This window comes from Neocloeon triangulifer, unplaced genomic scaffold, assembly GCF_031216515.1.
Source record: "Neocloeon triangulifer isolate White Clay Creek 2 clone unplaced genomic scaffold, ASM3121651v1 ptg000015l, whole genome shotgun sequence".
In the NCBI taxonomy this organism is placed as follows: Eukaryota; Metazoa; Arthropoda; class Insecta; order Ephemeroptera; family Baetidae; genus Neocloeon; species Neocloeon triangulifer.
In genome coordinates this window covers 2367861-2385243 of record NW_026775557.1, presented here as the reverse complement: position 1 = coordinate 2385243, position 17383 = coordinate 2367861, and the positions used below count along the sequence as shown (strand labels likewise).

General features: G+C 37.6%; 4 protein-coding genes and 1 long non-coding RNA gene across 7 annotated transcripts; 2 read left to right on the top strand and 3 right to left on the bottom strand.

Moving 5' to 3' along the window:
- The first annotated feature begins 247 nt into the window (after window positions 1-247).
- LOC132202712 (uncharacterized protein F13E9.13, mitochondrial) lies at window positions 248-1595 on the top strand. The gene is made up of 6 exons (XM_059629807.1): window positions 248-418; window positions 474-556; window positions 610-950; window positions 1100-1227; window positions 1285-1408; window positions 1511-1595. The coding sequence occupies exons 1-6, from the start codon at window positions 343-345 to the stop codon at window positions 1572-1574; spliced, it is 816 nt and encodes a 271-aa protein (XP_059485790.1). The 5' UTR covers window positions 248-342; the 3' UTR covers window positions 1575-1595.
- LOC132202706 (mediator of RNA polymerase II transcription subunit 23) lies at window positions 974-7186 on the bottom strand. Of its 2 annotated transcripts, none has more exons than XM_059629795.1 (23): window positions 6983-7186; window positions 6683-6927; window positions 6520-6631; window positions 6264-6467; window positions 5915-6205; window positions 5639-5863; window positions 5500-5586; window positions 5238-5440; window positions 4753-5153; window positions 4525-4699; window positions 4299-4468; window positions 4075-4238; window positions 3866-4035; window positions 3612-3792; window positions 3416-3558; window positions 3214-3358; window positions 3061-3160; window positions 2773-3006; window positions 2556-2715; window positions 2225-2503; window positions 1901-2098; window positions 1600-1826; window positions 974-1203 (listed from the first exon to the last, which is right to left on the bottom strand). In XM_059629795.1, the coding sequence occupies exons 1-22, from the start codon at window positions 7025-7027 to the stop codon at window positions 1607-1609; spliced, it is 4152 nt and encodes a 1383-aa protein (XP_059485778.1). In that variant the 5' UTR covers window positions 7028-7186; the 3' UTR covers window positions 974-1203; window positions 1600-1606. The 2 variants fall into 2 exon arrangements, with proteins under 2 accessions (XP_059485778.1, XP_059485779.1); XM_059629796.1 differs by having other exon boundaries at window positions 3866-4020.
- A 197-nt stretch (window positions 7187-7383) lies between these two features.
- Window positions 7384-10254, top strand: LOC132202711 (modifier of mdg4-like). 2 transcript variants are annotated; one of them, XM_059629806.1, is made up of 5 exons: window positions 7384-7575; window positions 7855-8051; window positions 8108-8284; window positions 8358-8718; window positions 9699-10254. In XM_059629806.1, exons 2-5 carry the CDS (start codon window positions 7863-7865, stop codon window positions 9956-9958), a joined length of 987 nt encoding a protein of 328 aa, XP_059485789.1. In that variant the 5' UTR covers window positions 7384-7575; window positions 7855-7862; the 3' UTR covers window positions 9959-10254. The 2 variants fall into 2 exon arrangements, with proteins under 2 accessions (XP_059485789.1, XP_059485788.1); XM_059629805.1 differs by lacking the exon at window positions 9699-10254 and adding an exon at window positions 9180-9569 and having other exon boundaries at window positions 7386-7575.
- An 855-nt stretch (window positions 10255-11109) lies between these two features.
- Window positions 11110-11924, bottom strand: LOC132202713 (uncharacterized). The gene is made up of 3 exons (XR_009442396.1): window positions 11798-11924; window positions 11662-11746; window positions 11110-11478 (listed from the first exon to the last, which is right to left on the bottom strand). It is a non-coding gene; the product is annotated as an uncharacterized LOC132202713 (long non-coding RNA).
- Window positions 11925-12344: 420 nt separating this feature from the next.
- On the bottom strand, window positions 12345-16085 carry LOC132202709 (armadillo repeat-containing protein gudu). Its single transcript, XM_059629802.1, has 10 exons — window positions 15931-16085; window positions 15346-15492; window positions 15079-15291; window positions 14464-14712; window positions 14286-14396; window positions 13632-13868; window positions 13217-13513; window positions 12903-13094; window positions 12627-12848; window positions 12345-12567 (listed from the first exon to the last, which is right to left on the bottom strand). The coding sequence occupies exons 1-10, from the start codon at window positions 15976-15978 to the stop codon at window positions 12460-12462; spliced, it is 1824 nt and encodes a 607-aa protein (XP_059485785.1). The 5' UTR covers window positions 15979-16085; the 3' UTR covers window positions 12345-12459.
- Between the last annotated feature and the right edge of the window lie 1298 nt (window positions 16086-17383).

The following is a 17383-nucleotide window of genomic DNA, read 5'->3' as shown; positions in this document are numbered from 1 at the left end:
GATATCGCTAAAAAAGTAACTTTCCTTCAAAATTGAGATATAAAAAAAAAATTATACAAAAATTTATAAAATAACAACAACAAATAAATATTATCTAATAATATTCAGGATAAAAAATAAGCTACTTATTTATTTATGTTTTATAAACTTGAATAGAAACGCGCGTTTAAAATTGATTTTGGATGCCAATTGTAAGTCACATTCTTACGTAAAGATGACCCCAGCGTGCATTTCTAGAAGATAAAAACCTCAGCGCAAAGCCACAAGGCGTCTCGTTTCGCTGTCACAACAAACCGGACGCTTTACGTTTATTTTTGTTTTTATTTTCTTAACAGAGTGGAAATGTTGCGATTCCGGAAGATTTTCAACGTGGATCGCGTCGCAGTGATAGGGATGATCCACGTAGACGCCCTTCCAGGTCAGACGGAAATATATAATTTATCCGGGCCCGAATTGATTGAGAATGTTAATAGGGACGCCGCTGTTCGGCGGGTCAGTGACGCGGCTGATCGAAAAAGCGTGCCGCGACGCCCAAGTTTACAAGAAAAGCAACGTCGTGAGAAATTCGGGTATCTTGCGAAGCTTCTCATTTGACTTGGAGATTTGCAGGACGGGATTTGCATCGAGAACATGCACGACGTGCCTTATGTCAAGTCGCACGAGCTGCGCCCCGAGACGACGGCAGTCATGAGTCGGGTGTGCGCCGAAGTGAAGCGCATCGTCGGCGGCCACATCGCCTGCGGCGTGCAGATTCTGGCTGGGGGCAACTGCGAGGCGCTGGCTGTTGCTCAAGCGGCCGATTTGCAATTCATAAGGGCCGAGGGATTTGTGTTCGGCCATGTGGGCGACGAGGGATACCACGACTCCTGCGCCGGCCCGCTGCTCCGTTATCGCAAGCAAATTGCTGCCGACGACGTTTTGATTTTCACCGATATTAAGAAAAAACACAGGTGTGCAATTTTTTTAGTTACCAAAAATTTCACAGATATGTGATTTTTTATATTTATTTGATAACAAAATTCTACTCTATACGCAAATAAATAGGAGAAGTGTTAAAAAAATCAAATATCAAGAATTATATTACAAAATAATGATTCAGCTCCCACGCAATCACGGCTGATGTCAGCATCGAAGAGACGGCAAGAGCTGCAGAGTTTTTCCTGTCCGACGGGCTAATCGTGACTGGCACTTCGACAGGCGACCCTGTCAATCAGGAAGACCTCCATGGTAGCTTATTTAAAATTTCAGAGAGCGAAAAGTTACAAAATATCTCATTTTTAAAAGGAGTGAAGAAATCGAGCTCATTGCCTGTGATTGTTGGGTCTGGTACTGACTTGGGAAATGTTCAAGAGCTTTCAAAATCAGCTGATGCTGTTATTGTTGGGACTTATTTCAAGAAAGATGGAAGGTAAAAACAAAAATGAAGAGAAATTAATTTAAAATGCCTAAAAATAATTAAAATTTTAAGTATATAAATTAGCTAACAAAACTAAGGACACGAATTTTTTAGGTGGCAAAACGAGGTTGATGGAGAGCGAGTGCAGAAATTCATGGACATTGTAAAATCTTTGTAAGAAAAATAAATTTAAAAATAATTACCTTTTGCTTAATTGACTGGACCTGGTGGTGGGTTTGTTGAGACGGGTGCACTCGCTGTTGGTGTAACGGCCGCAGGAGTGGAAGCGGCTCCTGTCGCAGTGTTTTCGTCCGGATTGAGGTGTGCAATGAATCGCAGCCTCACTTGGAGCGCAGGACTTAGTTTTCTGAAAATGCCCTCCACTTCTGACTTCATCATATCACCTAGATACATGTACTTGATGTGGTAACTGAATTTTTGGTCAAGGAAATTTGTTTTATAAATTATGAACATTTCAAATAATTATTTTTGGCGAAAGGATACAATAGGTCGCAGACTGGATCCATGTACTTGAGTTGGTCCCCAGGTTTGTCGACCTGCTCCAGCATCTCTCTCAAACAAACAGTCACTTCGAAAAGCTGTTCGGGTTTGCACCGTTGCAGGAAAGGGCCAATCAGATGGCATGCGAACAAGAGTTGCTCCTCATTCTGCACATGGGGCTGGATGTGCTCCTTGATGAATCTAATTAATTAAAAGGAGAACAAATTCAGTTAGAATAAAATCAAAATTTAAAAAATAAATAGTTGGCATCAGAATATTTTTTTATAGTTGAAAAATAAATATAAGAGTGAAGAAATTTTTGCTGACCTTGGGAAGAAACTCATTTGTCCAACTCCGGAGTGGTGCCAGAGAGAATGTGCAACTGCGAGCGAGTAGGCAAACTTGTTCTCCAATAATCCATCATGGCACTCTTTGAAGTTGAACAGTTGGAATGGAGTGTTTCTGTAGTTCCAGACTTTCATTGACTCGAGAATCTGCGTCAATCTGATGTGATGCTCATTCCAGTAGGCATCGGGAAGAGCAGCCAAAACTTGACCCACAGCGTTGATCCATAGCTCCATGTCCTTGACAGGAATCATTGGATAGCTGACAAAGCAAGATTAAAATAAGCATAAATATTTTTGTATCAATATCGTACCCTTTGAAAACCACATCTAGTAAGAATCCAGCAACAACACTCGGAGTGGCTGGGACTGCCATCAGCTCCACACAAGTGACGTAGAGAATGTGGGCACCAGCATTAGGGAACTCGTTAAAGCGCCAGTCAGTTGGTGGAATGGGTGGTTTGCCATTGAGTGCTAAAATGAAGTGAATTATTTAACAGCTCAAAAGTTGTATTCAAAAGCTAAACGCACTGTCAACGACTCGCTCGACCAGGTGAATGTAATAGTCCAGCTCTGGATTCCAAGGTTTGTCATCAGTCTGACGAAGGTAATTTTGATAAGGCTCTGAAAGGCTCCACCCACTGGGTCGAATATCTCTCAAAGAGCCAATGACGGCTGAAACGAGGCGCCGTCGAAGACTTGCCTTGTCTCTCAATTTGTGCTCAAAGTAATGAAGTGTGTTGTACAAGTAAGAAATTGGACGGTCTGTGAAATAATTAGGATTAAAATTATTGCTTTCTGTAAAATCTCTTTCCATACCATGGAATTTGTAGAGACAACCAAGGTGTTCAAGCAAAGTTTCCAGTGATTTTATGATTGGGGGAATTTCAAGGAATCGATGAATCACTATGTCAAAAACCTAAGAAGTAGATGGTTAGGAAGATTTTTACTTAAAAATCTGTTTTCTTTTACTGGCAAAAATCTCAGGCAGACGTTGCCAAAGTACACGGGCAGAGTGTTGTATACTGACGACGAGTTCCCTCCAGCTTGGTCCATGTTGCCATCTGGAGCAAATCTCTCAGGGTACTTTCTGTGATAAGCCAAGTGCTTCTCATGCCTATTTTGAAAAATGTAAAAAAGTGGCCCAGATTCAAAAAATGACGTTTAAATATACCAGTTTGACTGTTTCCAGTGCTCTGGAGAGTTTTCCTTGACAAACTCTTGGACCCTATTTCTAAATTCAGCAGCCTTCAGCAGGAGAAGTTGAATGATGAAAAAGCAGACCTGGGCCTCACTGCCTTCTTGAGTTCTCAAAGCCTTATTTAAAAAAGTTTTTATAAAAAGACAAGAAATTTTTTTAACAATCATACCAAACACAAAACCAGCCTGTCTATAGTAATAATGTTGTACTTCCACATCATATCATTGATGGCGTCTACGCACTTGTTGACATGCTGCCCACCTCCCGAATTTGCAAATTCATATACCAAGTAGTCACAGAATTTACGAAGATGGGCAGAGAGTGGTCTTGCACCAATTCGCTCCAAAATTCTAAAAAAAAAAAAAAAAAAAAAAATAACAATAATAAGATTAATTTTTCTTTCTTAATTTTAATTTTTCTCACTTGTAGGCAATGGGGCTGATCCTGTCAGTTTCTAGAATCATCTTCCACAGCAGGCAGAGGAACAAAGGAGGCGTTCCTTGTACAGTGAAATGGGCAATTATGTCATTTTCATTAGTCATAGATGCCCAATTCCGGTACTCCTCCTCGACAGCTTTCTGCAGTGTAAAATGCTAACAATTTGTTATGAATTTCCTCAGAATTTAAATTACTTTGAGCTGCTGTTTATTTTCCTTCTGCACTGTATTTGTCTGGAAGAACTCATTCAAGGCTGGCGGAAAGCACGCTAGCGTGTGATTAGCCCAGGAATGTGGTGTATTAGTCATGATGGCCTTCAGGACTGTCTTGTACCAAGTTCCAGACAAAGATTCGTAGCCTAAATTTTATAATGTACAGATAATTTGTTTGCTATAAAACTAAAATCTAAGATAATTACCTGATCTAGTCACATGGATGGCTCTTGCCAAGGTCAAAACAAATGCCCTGTTGAGCTCCTCGGACTCAACTGAAACCAAAACCTGAGGCTCTCCTGTAAATCTAGAAAGTTGTGGTTGCACTTCTGTGCTTCCGAGGCCTGTGATCAACCTAAGGGCTGTGCTTTCCACACTAATAAAGAGCCATTAAATGAAAAGATACCTAAAAAAAAGGGAATAGATTCTTACCACAGGTGCAACTGCACTTGATTTGTTTGTGGAACAGCAGCCAGGCTATGGAGATGGCTGAGCAGCTGGACTCGGTAATGGGGCTGAATGTGGTGCATTCTGTAGCTGAACATCTCGAGCAAAGTGTACAAAATGCCCCATGCATGAGACTTGAACACACTTGGTAAAAGTTGACCTAAATATTAAAAAAATAAATATCGATACATAAAAAAATAGCAAAATATTTACTAATAAATGCTTTGATGCCGAGGGTTTCGATTTCTGTGTAAACTAACAGTCGGCTGTATGTCTCGACGAGGGCAGGGGCGAGAGGCAAATGTGACTTTGACTGGGCGAGTTTGACAACATGGGTGCCAATGCTGTGGATCAGACTCATCTTGGAATGTACAGTTAACGAGTCCAACACTTCCATTGAAAGTGGTGTGGTTGGACCGTTGCTCATGCCACTGGGCGTTGCAATCGGGGTCTGCCCTGGCTTTTGACTACCAAATATTGTTTCAACCAAGGCAGCCATCGGTCTTGTGAAGTAGTCCTGGTTTGTCGAGTAAGCGTTGCAGAGAATCGCAATCCGGTAGTCGGAGCCCATGGTCAGTTGAGTATTGTTTGACAACACTAAGTGCTGCAAAAACCTAAAGCAAAATAAATAAGTTTGATTCATGTTATTTTACATCAAAATTGCTTGCTATTGCTAAATCAAATAATTTGAAACTTACTCGTGGTGGTTCTTAAAGGCATTTGGCACTGGTCTTTGAATATCTTTATTTTCAGTCTGAGCCTTTTTCAAAAGGTGAATCCAGATACTTGTTGCCGCCAACTGACGAGAGCTGATAGGCTCATTATAGTCAGGAACCGGCAGTGGATCTTTTTCAGGGTACAAAAAGTCACAGAGACACAGCACAGGAAGTAGAGTATTGAGCTGTTAAATAATTAAAAATTGATTTACAACATCAATTTTTTTTATAAAATTATACGTACAGTATTTCTCTGGATGCTGCCACTGATGTACTGTAGCAAGACCCACATTAGGTGGTCTCTGCCCTTCTTCAGATCTTTTTCAGCCAGCTTAAAATTTATAACTTAGATTATAATTTAAGAAATTTTACAGGACTTTTACCTTTTTGTGCAAAGCGCTAACAATGTCTGGAAAGCTAGCGAATTGGAACAGGACAAAGTAGATGAGCTGTGAAGACAAATGCTGCCAGAGTAAATGACTTGCTGAGGAAAGGGTGTTTTCCTCTGTGCTGACTTCCATTTGAACCGGCTCTTCTTCCGATTTTTCCATTGCGGCCACCATCAATTCAACCATTTGCTCTTCAAGGGCAAGACACCGCTGCTTCATCTTTTGAACCAAATTTTAATAAGAAAAAAATAAATTATGCCTCAAAATTACCTGTTTGGTCAGTCCGAGCATGAGACAAACCATGTCTCTAGAATACGGCTGTTCCAAAACATATCTCAAGAGCTTCGTTTGAGGCTCGAGAAGGTCTTTTTCATACGGAAGGTTGCCCTTGAAAGTGAGTTTCAAGGTAGAGGTGTCAAGGAGCCAGGACGTGTTTAAATTGTCTTGACCACCACCCGAGTGCTCGACGATGGGCAGCATTTTAGATCGGCCAATTATGCTGATCATCTGAGCCAGAGGTCTAAATCCTTCCACAAAACTTGATAAAAGTTTTGCCAATTTCTAAATAGAAAATACGACATAATTTGGATTAATTTTTTACGAAGTCTTGATTATTTACCCAGTGTGGCCAGTTGGTGTTGTTAGGATAGGCTTTTTGGATTTCAGTCACAATAAAGTATCCTGGGAGAAGACAAGCATTCCTATCAAATATCAATTCCAGAACATCCATTAGAGCTTTGAGCTGGGGAGCGATCGAGGCGTTCAAATCAGCAGGAATGCTCTGAGCCTTTTCTTTGCATGACTTCATGACTGATCTCACTCCCTAAAATGTATAAAAAATTAGTGAAAATTACAAAATCATCTCAATCGCATACCTTGTAATCCACACCAGAGAGGATTTTCGAGATTAATTTAAAGCATTCAACCCAGAAATTCTGCCTTTGGTACTGGAGCTTTTCACAGGTCATAATCGCCTCACACACCATCCTGAATAAAGGGATTCAAATGCTTTTTCTAAGGACTTAACTTATAGATTACCTAGCTGGCAGTACACTTTCAACGACGAGCTGCTCCAATAGGCTGAGCAACAACTGGAGTCTACTCAAATTCGAAGTCTCTGCCGTCAAAAGAAGAAAGTGTTTGACTCCCACTTCCTGTTGCTCGGCGTTTAGGCTGGAGAATACTTTTTTCAAGTCTTCGCTAATTGTGGCGTATTTCTGCCCTCTCGTCTCATTTTTGTGCACGATGTACAGAGAAAAAGCCTCCTCAACGGCGTCAATTTTCTATCAAGACACGAAATAAGACATCACGTTATTATTTAGAAAAAAAAATCCGTACCATGACTTTGTTGAGGATGGACGAAATTTGCACCTCTGCAGTCATCTTTAATGATAAAAAGATTCAAGAAAAATATCCGTTTAATTTATAATCTTCCGGTCTTGTCATTTCTGTTGAAAACGTCTTGAATTTCCTATTTTTTGCTAGCCGGCAGCCCCCGAAATCCGAAAACGTCAACACACCAGCCATCAGCAGATGCCGGAGGGGGCGTAACCGTGTATAGGCCAAAAGCAAAGGTGAAGGTATATTTTTAAGGAGATGCGAAGGCCGACTTAAAACTCCCCGCCAATTTTCAAACGTTTACATTATTTAAAGGGGAAACGCAGCCGGTGTAGTGGATCTCGAGCGAATCCTTTTTTCATATTTTCATCTTGAGAATTTTCCGGCGCATGAGCAGTAAAGCTTTGGGTCTCGAGGCTTTCCGAACAGGAATGGAATACTGTTATTCCTGCCAGTGAACGTACGTTCCGTTATCTCGTGTTTTTGTTCCCGTGTTTACCAAAGTGGAAAAGTTCTAAGACGGACCGCTTTTATGGTTCCTTTCCGTAATTTTTAAGTTTGAAAGTTGACTTTGCGTCGAAACAAGATAACAGGTGAGTTTTGCGTGTTGTCCTTTCCTTGCAGGAAACTGAAAATTTTCAAGAGGCGCATTATTTTGATCACCACTTTCCTCTTGAGACGGAAATCCCAGACCCTTGAAGCTATTCGATGACCCACTGATGCCGATCTCAAACTTCCGCCTCTGAAAAACATCCAAAATTTATTTCTTGCTCTTAAAACTGAGTTTAATTCCTTTTCAAATTCAAATTTTTATAATACGGCTAAAAAAAAAAAATTACGCTAGATAACGATGTTTGAACCTGTTGCCATAGGTAAAGCGATGGAAGACGATAGCGAGCAGTTTTCTCTGCGATGGAACAACTTCCACAGCAACTTGTCCTCCGGGTTCCAAGAACTGTTCGAGGACAAAAACCTTGTGGATGTCACCTTGGCTTGCGAGGGCCAGTACATCCAAGCGCACAGAGCGGTGCTCACAGTGTGTTCGCCTTATTTCAAGGCCCTTTTTAAAGTATAATTTTCCTATAAATCAATAGTTCAAATTTAAAGAATTTTCTAAATTCACAGGTAAACCCAAACAACCACCCCATCATCATTTTAAAAGATGTCAGCTTCACAGACCTAAAGTCCATTCTACTGTTCATGTACCGAGGGGAGGTCAATGTCAAACAGGACGACCTGAACACATTCCTCAAGACTGCGGAGGTTTTAAAAGTCAAAGGGCTTACTGGTGATGACACCAAGGTATGCTGTTGTTTGTCTTAAAAGGAATATTTTTCACTGGTTTTATAATAATTCTTGTCTTATTTTCGAACAGGAAAGTTCACGGAACGTGAGCCAATTGTTCCAAGAGTCGCAGGCGCCTCAAGTCAAAAGGAGAAAACTGACGGAGCCAGCCAAGCTGTCCCCGCCGCCCCCAGTGCCAGTGCCGCAGCCACGGGATCTTGGTGTTGCAGAGCCGCACCAGAAGATCCAATTCATCACAATCAAGAACCAGAAGGAGGAACCGGAAGAGTTCATTGACGACGAAGACAACGACAACGAGCACGATTTTTCCGCCCACGAAGAAAGCCTGGATTTGGAATCACAAATATGTCTGGACTCGAGTGGCCAGTTGGCAGTTGGACAGAGAGGCCACATGGATGCGGAGGGCAGCAGTTCGCACAGCTCATTTCAAGGTTTGTATTTTTTGCACCTTATTTAGGTTGAGGTATTTCAATTTTTTCCTCTTTCATGATTCGTGGTTATGCTTGTTAAAATTGAACAAAGAAAATCGATTTAGAAATCAAATTGGTAGTAATTTTCCTTACAATCAATTAAAATATAAATTTGTTAAATTATTTAATACTTATTTGTTTTGGTCTCTAAATTTGTCTGTTATTTATAAAATAATTTTATAGTAATACACAAACAATTTTTCCAAGCCTTTCCACGTGAACATTTAAATCCTGGGAGATTTTAACCGCAATTAATTCTATTCTGGTCTAATATTTCACTAATTAATCCCATTTAACTTTGGTGGCAACTAAATAACTTAAAAAAATTACTGGCTCATTTTGAAAAAGTTAAAATATTTGGCCCTTTAGATCATTAGTAGATTAATTCGAGTGCAGATGAAGACGATCGCCTCCTGTTGCAGGTCCGATGCGCCCATCGAGGCCTCATCAGGAGGGAGATAATGCATGTTGTGATTTCTGCCAGAAACGGTTCAGCAGCTCTGCAAATTTGTACAAACATATCATGAGAGTTCACTCGACTCAACGGCACACCTGCCCTGTTTGCCCTAAAAAGTTTGGTGCGCTCTTTGATCTGAACGATCATGTGCGCTCGAAACACCCTGAACTGCCTGACACAATTTTGAAGCAGATTTCCCATGAATTTAAGTCTGGTTTCGCGAAGTAACGGCTGCTAGGTTACTAAAAAAAAACAAAAGGCAACTTTGTTAGCACTGCCGACGATTAGCTTTGTGATGTTTACAATTTTTTAGAGGTTTTTCCTGAAAATAAAATCAACGTGCCAAATTAGTTAAGACTGGAAATTTAATTTTTGTTCCAAAACTTTCCTTGTCCCTTCACGAGCCATGTTAATAAAGTGGTGGCTGGACTCATGTTATTTCATTTTCTCCAACGCTCATTTTTCTTTCAAATCTTTTTCCCAGGAATCAGATCTGCAGACGGCACAGCTTTTATTAACGGCGAAAAGTCTTTCATTTGCGGCATCTGCAACAAGGCCTTTGTGACCAACACGCGACTCTCGGACCATGTAAAATATGTGCACTTGCAAAATGAACCCATGATCTGTGAATACTGCAACAAGACTTACAAGCACTACAACAGTTTGAGAAAACACATTTGGCACGCTCATCGAGACCGCAAGCAGGTCGAAGGCTCGCCTGACCCGAAATTCGTCAGCTTCTGATTCAGTTTGACTCGGAAAAGGTTTTTTATATTCTGAACAGAGAAAAATGTGACTGTTTTGTTTCATTAAGTGAACCTAAAAGTTCCCGTATTTTGCTAAGATTTTTGATATTCTGCAAGCAGAATTAATTGTATGATGGAAAAATTGAAATTCGTGCATCTTGAAAATAATGGAGTTCCCCCAAGTGAATCATGGACTTAAGTGTTCAGTTGCTAATTAAATTTCGATTAGGAAAACACAGTCTGTGTACCCAATTTGTATTTTTAATTAAAATATTTTGGATGCTTGAGCATTGAGCAATTGTTTATTTTAGAATTTGAATTTATTCCCATTTATGCGAGTTGAGAATCTTTGGGATATATTTTTTTTTATGTCAGAAAAAATTGGTTATTTTCTACCAGTTAATAATTAGAACTTAGCAATTTAATTATGATTTCAATAGATATAAGAAATGCAGATTTGCAAATTATTATTGTGAAAAATTAATTTTCCATAATTAAATTGTAAGAAACTGTTAATGCCAAGTGATAATCTGTACGAATCTGTATATATGATTTACTTACAATTGAATTGTTATATTATTGCAGCCAATTTTCAATGAATCGGCGTGATTCTTGAAATTAAAATTGGAGAACTTATAATTTATTTCTTAAAAATCCTGCGATTTTTTTTGCAATGCCACATATAAACTGGAAATAATGGGAAAATGACACACCAAGAAATTAAAGGTGAGAAAACAGCCAACCGGAAATGGTTTTACAAGGAGCCATAGTGCCTTTCACTTTATGCTGCCGTCAGAAAAATGAGTCTCTTTAATACATAATTATTGCATGATCTAAATTGCCAAAAATGAAACATGAGTTATTTTTAACATCTACTTTTTGAATAGACATAAAAATATTTCCTGCTAGAAAATACAGCATACAAAAACAATCCTAACATGTTTTATACTTCATTATTCAAATATTATTATTGAGGAATATTCAATAGGATAAATGAAAAATTAATATATCAAAAGATAAAATAAATTAGTAATATTTTTGTCCGTCCGTATATCTCCCTTTGGGAATCCTACCGTATAAAAAAGTCATCCTAGCGCAGTTCACAGGAAAATTCGCCGCTGACCGAATTATAAAATAAAATCACATTACAATAGCAAAATTGTAAAAAATTTATTCTATAATCCTTTTTAACACAGATTAATTCCGATGTCGTTATTTAAATTTTGGAACAAAAAACAATAGTAAAAAAAATCATCTTGGTTTAATTGGTATACAAAATTTCAGTTATAAAACAAAAAATATTTTTTTTTTATAATTTTTCAGTGACGTCCTCAAAGTTAGTTTCAGTGGAACTTTGATTAGCTTCAGTGCGATCCGTGGAATCTGAATAACGATCTTCATAATCTACCGTTTGAGGAATATTAGTGGTCGTTTCACTCAAATATGAGTCGTAATTGACGTCCTCTGTTACGCTCCGGCGAGAGATTTGTCGTGGATGAAACTTTGGTTCTTCAGAAGCTGAAAAATTAGAGTAAAAGAACTAAAAAATGTTCTATATCGCATGATTAAAATAAATATTTAAAGATTGATCTAAATAAAGTAGTATATGAAATACATATATAATTCTTCTAATTTCACGCGAGAATTGATTAATCAGTTATGATTTATGATAAATGAATTTTTTATTCAACATTTACATACCTTGCACCACTAGAGCAATGCCCACAATGAGAAGACATACCGAGAATTTAGTGATTATCCACATCTTGCTGCTTCTTCTGAAACACTGAATTAAATTTTGTACGACGCGCGACTAACAAAGGGTAATGCGCATTACCCTTTTGGTGACTGATTAATTGGTGACGTCCGTGAAGACGTGGTGCAGAAGCAATAATTTATAAGCAGGAAAGATCAACGGCAAAATGAAGAGGAAAAAACGTGGGGTCAGAAAGAGTGTGACTGCGATTTAGATCTTTCCTCTGATGATGCCCGTGAATGAACTTGATACGCATGAAGGCATGGGGTAAATAAACCTCTTTATTTTTTCTAAATCTAATTTCAGATTATGCATTAATCTAATTTACGATCGCGCTGGCCAAAGGAAATTAAAATCTAAAATCAAAGGGTCGCTTGCATAAAAAAAATTAATTTCAATTTTTCACCTTTATAATTCCTTTATTTTTACTAGCTCTTAATGCTCTTAATTGAGTATTATATTAAATTAATAAATATAACTATTAATCATTTCAAATCATTTTTTAAAAACCCCGGGTCCTGTTGAAAATAATGGATCCTGTTTAAATTAGTCCATTGATTATAATTTTTTTCTTTCTTTAAAGATATCTTGCTTCTATTTAATTGCTAGAAAATTCAAAGGATAATTTTATACAAATTAAACACTGTTGAGAATTAAATTTTTAATCGTAGCTATGTAACATTTTTATTTTTTGCAATTAATATTAGTCAAAAATGTATTTAAGCTTTAATACAATAAAACATTTAATATTCTTGTTGCGCTGCTATAGCCATTTTTCTTATGTTGTTCAGACATCCCGCCGAACTTTCTTGCAAGTGCTCGTCAGAGTAACCAATCGTCATCAATAAGTGCTAAAAGTAATATTAAATTTCGTTAATTATTTTTTATATTGAATATTTTTTCTTCTCACTGGCACGACGCCGCTGTCAAACATGCAAATGCAGTTGTAAGGCTCGGTGGATAATTTATACAAGGCATTTGCGGTCGCCCTGAGGACACTCAAATTGTTGCTGGTCATGTAGTCGACCAAAATTGGCACAATTCCGAGTTGTCCAAATTTTCTGCAATTAGAGCCATAATCGGCGCAGTGGGCGATCGCCGTCGATAAATGGCTGCGCAAACCTGGGTCTTCCTATCAAAAAACTTATAATTTAAAATTTCTTATCAATATAAGAAATATTATTACGGTTATGACTAAGGAGGCGAGCATTTCCACAACACCGTAGTCTGTAATGATTCCTAAATTGTCCCTGTCTTTGCTCGCAATGCAACTCACAGTCGCGCAAACGTTGCTCAAAACTCTGATGTCGTTCGAGGCGAGCAAACTGACCAGTAATTCGAAGCCCCCGATCAGACTGCGCACCATTTCGGCAGAATCCTAATAATTTTATTTATTTGCATATAATGCTACAGCTTTTTAAATTTAATTTAAAAATAAAAAACAAAACAACGCTAAAAAAAGTGTAAAAATAAATAAATTTTAATACTATAAAATTGTACCTCTGAGTGTTTTATAAACGGGCATAGAGAGGCGGCGGCATTGGCCTGCACTTTAGGGTCCGAGCATTTGAGTAAAGTCCAGACAAGTCGCACCCCGTCCAAGTCGAGCAAGATTTTCAAACTCTGCGGCTCCTGGGCCGCGTGTCCCAGGGCCAGGACCGTGTTTTCAAGTAGTTTTGGGTTCGTTCCTGAGAGCAAGGATACCAAAGGTGGCAGTCCCTCCGCCATTCGCAGGGCGATCCTGTTGTTGGGCGAACGGCAGCACTCGGCAATAGCCCCAACCAAATTAGTCAAAACCTGTTCAGTACAAAAAGTTCTCCTTGAAGGTTTAAAATTTGAATGGATAGAGAGAATTTTTTTGTTAGTTAAATTTTCAGAGGTGTAACTTTTTAATTTTTTTAACTGGCTTTCATACTTCTTCGTTGTCTTCGCACTTGAGGCACGAGACGAGCAGGTCGATGGTGTGCAACTCTTCAAGACGTCGCACGTTCTCAGGGCTGATTGCGCATTTCCACAGGGCGCCGCTCAGAGCAGCCACTATAGCTTTGTTGTTGGCGTCCTTCATTGCTGTCTCTGATTTCAACATTTCCACCAATGGGTCGAGCCCTCCGTTTTGTCTCACTGCATCGCGAGTCGCCTTTTCCTCAGCACACTATAAGGAGTTTTTTTTTTAAAATAATTTATAGCTTCAATTAATATGCTTATTTTCTAAAAAAAATCCACTTGTTTCGTTAGTAAAAGAAATGAAAGAAAATAACAAAGTTCATTTACTGTAATAATTAATTTATGCATGATTAAATTATAAAACTATTAAAAAATTATTGAAATTCCAAATTTTTTACTCATGCCTCGGTGACAACAGCTGCTTTTAGATTTTGGAAAATGTTTGCGAATTCTTACTTTTAATTTTTGTTTGATTTTTTAATTTAATTTGCTTTCAATACTTTTACTAGATTAAAATGAAAATTCCTGGAAAATTCTAGATTTAAACACTATTTTGATCAGAAAGTTTGAATATATTTACTACAAATGGCAATATCACGGTTCGTCATCATTATTAATAACCGACCTTAAAAATTGCTAGCGCCGCGTGTTTCCGCAATTCAGCATCGTTGCTTGAAAGATGAGTCACTAAATCTGGAATCATCCCTTCCTTCTGCATGGCCAATTTAAAAATTTCCTTTGATTTAAAAAAAAAAAAAAATTAATTATATAATTTTCTACGGATAATATTTGTTGGAGAATACTTCAGTTGCGCATTGCTGGACTGTGGCGGCGGCAGGCACGAGTACGTTTGTGTGCACCGAGCGGAGTAATTTGGCCAGCAAGGGTATGCAACCCGCTCGTTGCATCGCCTTCTTATTCTTCTGACTCTGCGAAAGCGACCACAGAGCTCTGGCACCCGCGTGGGCCACGTCCAGCATTTGCTTTTCATCGTCGGTCAGTAATTCGATTTTTCTCTCCAAAACACTGCTTGGAATGTCTAAGAGATCAACCTGAAATTTATTAAGTCTGATTAATTTTAATTTTAAGTTTTTATTAAAATTTGTAAATTAAAAGCCTACTTTTGAGTTATATTTGATAATTAATTGTAATGAAGCATTTATTGTTTAAAAAACAATAATAAGTAAACATTATCTAAATATTGAAATGTTTTTTATTTTAATTTTTAAATTGTATCTAAGTACAATTGTATTTTAATTTTGACAATTTTTTTCTCGCAACAAAGAAGATCAATTTAAATTTTTATTAAAACTTAATTAATTTTGTTTATCACTTCACAATATGTTATTTTTATGCGTTGTTTCATAGTATTGATTTCAGCATAAACTAAAAAAATTTAATTTGAATTTTATTCTTACCAGTCTTGCAAGGCCGTAGTACGATTTGCGCACCATGCGGCTCGCCTTGCTGACTTTCGCCACGTGCGCCAGCGTTTGGGCCGCGAGGAGTCTCAAATGGTAGCTGGGCGAGGCGAGTAGAGTGACCAGTTGAGGAACGCCGCCCAAGTCCGTGATATTCCTTCGCACCAAAGTGCATTTGGCGAGCTCAGACAAAACTTGCAGAGCCACAATCTGTGCAGATTGAGGCTTATTTTCATATTATTTATAATTATTTAAATTACAAACCTTGCATTTGACGTCACTCGTCGTGAGTAAATTAATGAGCACCTCGATTCCTCCGATATCACGAATTGCTTGCTGACAAGAAACGCTGTTCAGCTCGTGGTCTTTCAAGCAGGACAAAGCCAAAATTGTCGCTGTACGATTTCCTGCCTTTTAATTCATAAATTAATTAGAAAAAATCAAATAAAAAATCAATTGGAGAGCAAATTAAAAGTAAATAAATAAAATTACTTAATGCATTTCATAAAACAGTTAAAAAATATAATTATAATAATAATAAAATCTGAGAGGGAGTAAAAATGCTTCCTGCTAGCCTCTGATGAAGAGCGGGTTGCCTATCACTATAATAAACAGGGGTTCACTTATTTTAAATTTAAACTCTTGGTGGAGAGAGAAAAAAAGGAAAGCTAATTTTTACAGTTATTTAATTAATTAAGGTGGATGATAAAATAACATAAAAGCGTTTTTCTGTTATTAGAATAATTAAATGGCTCCTGTGCAGTAAAAAATTTCTTTTTAATTCATTAATAAATAATCTTTTATTTCATAAATTTCCATTATTTCCTCGTTTTCGTTGAATTTTTTTACCCTAGTGTATTTGATGAGCTTTTGGACGTCCCAGTAAGTGCAGTCCATGTTGCTGGCGGTCTTGTTCTTGAGTTGTTGAAAAATTAGGTCGTCGCCCGAGTCATCGTCCGAGCTGTCCTCGCCAGAAGAGCCCGAGTTGTAACTGATCGCCGTCGACGTCCTTGCATCGCCATTGCGGTGTGATGATGAAATGCTGGACCTTTTTCCACTCACACTCATCACAAGCTAAAATATCACCATCCACTTACAGTAAAATTTATTTATGAAGGTTCCCGAATAAGCACCCCATCATGAACTCGTCTCCTTGGCAACGAAAGTGCCGCGAGAGCTGACAAAAGGAATTCAAAAGCATTGCATCGTTTATTTTTATTCCCTTTCGCGGAAATTTGTTATCCAAAATAATAACTCAGCCGCATTCAACAATAAAAAAAAGCGTAATTTCTCTAAAAATTCAAGTTTTCCAGAAGATTTTTACTCATATTCATTGAAAAATAAGATTTAAATGGTGCTTAAAGGGGTTTATTATGTCACATGAATGATTTGAAAATTCGCCATCTTACGCACCCATGTTTATTAAAAATAAATTTAAGTGAATAAATTATAAAACAACGCTTCCATTGATCAATATAATTGGCTGAAAAGTTTTAGATTGTTGTAAATAACAGCTTCCATGGAGGCCACGAATAATTTACTTTCATACAGCCGCTGAGTCGTGAAAATTGTGATTATTTAATTTAATGTAGTGACACTACTTTTACTTAATTTCCCTGAAATTTCGTTTTTCAATTCATCAATTAAGCTGATTTGCATGATTGGCAATAAGTGATGGTCGTCATAACGTTTTTTGAGATATAAAAATAGGACAGATAATAAAAAGCTTTTATAAAGCGCTCATTTTCTTATTTGGTAAATTACAAAAAAAAAGTTTCAATTTGACAATGAATTTTTTTTTAGCCCCTAATGCAAATTACTAACTTTATTTGCACTAACCCAAAGCAGACTAGTTTACAAATAATTAAGTCATAATATGACATATATTTTATTTTTTGTAAGCGAGAAATAGCGGCCGATTTCTCACAGCTTTTAAAGTTCCACGATATTTGTTTGGTAACCTATTTAAAAAAAAAAGCAACCCAATCTATATTTTGTTTTCACAATCACGTCAACGACCTTGCCCCTGCCCTGCCTTTTGGCACATTGGCCTCTCCTCTCAGTTGATAACACGCATCACAACCAGCTGCGTAATTGAGAAATGATACTGATGTAAAATTAAACGCATATTTAAGAGAATTCAGAGAAGAAAGTTGAAGTTTCAGAAAATATTATTTATTACGCTATCAAGAAAAATATTTACAAAGGAAAGAAATTTTAGAGTATATTATGAAGTAAAATTAAGTTAACATCAAATCATTTTATTTTTTAACGTACAAGATATTTGTTAATCATATCTCAA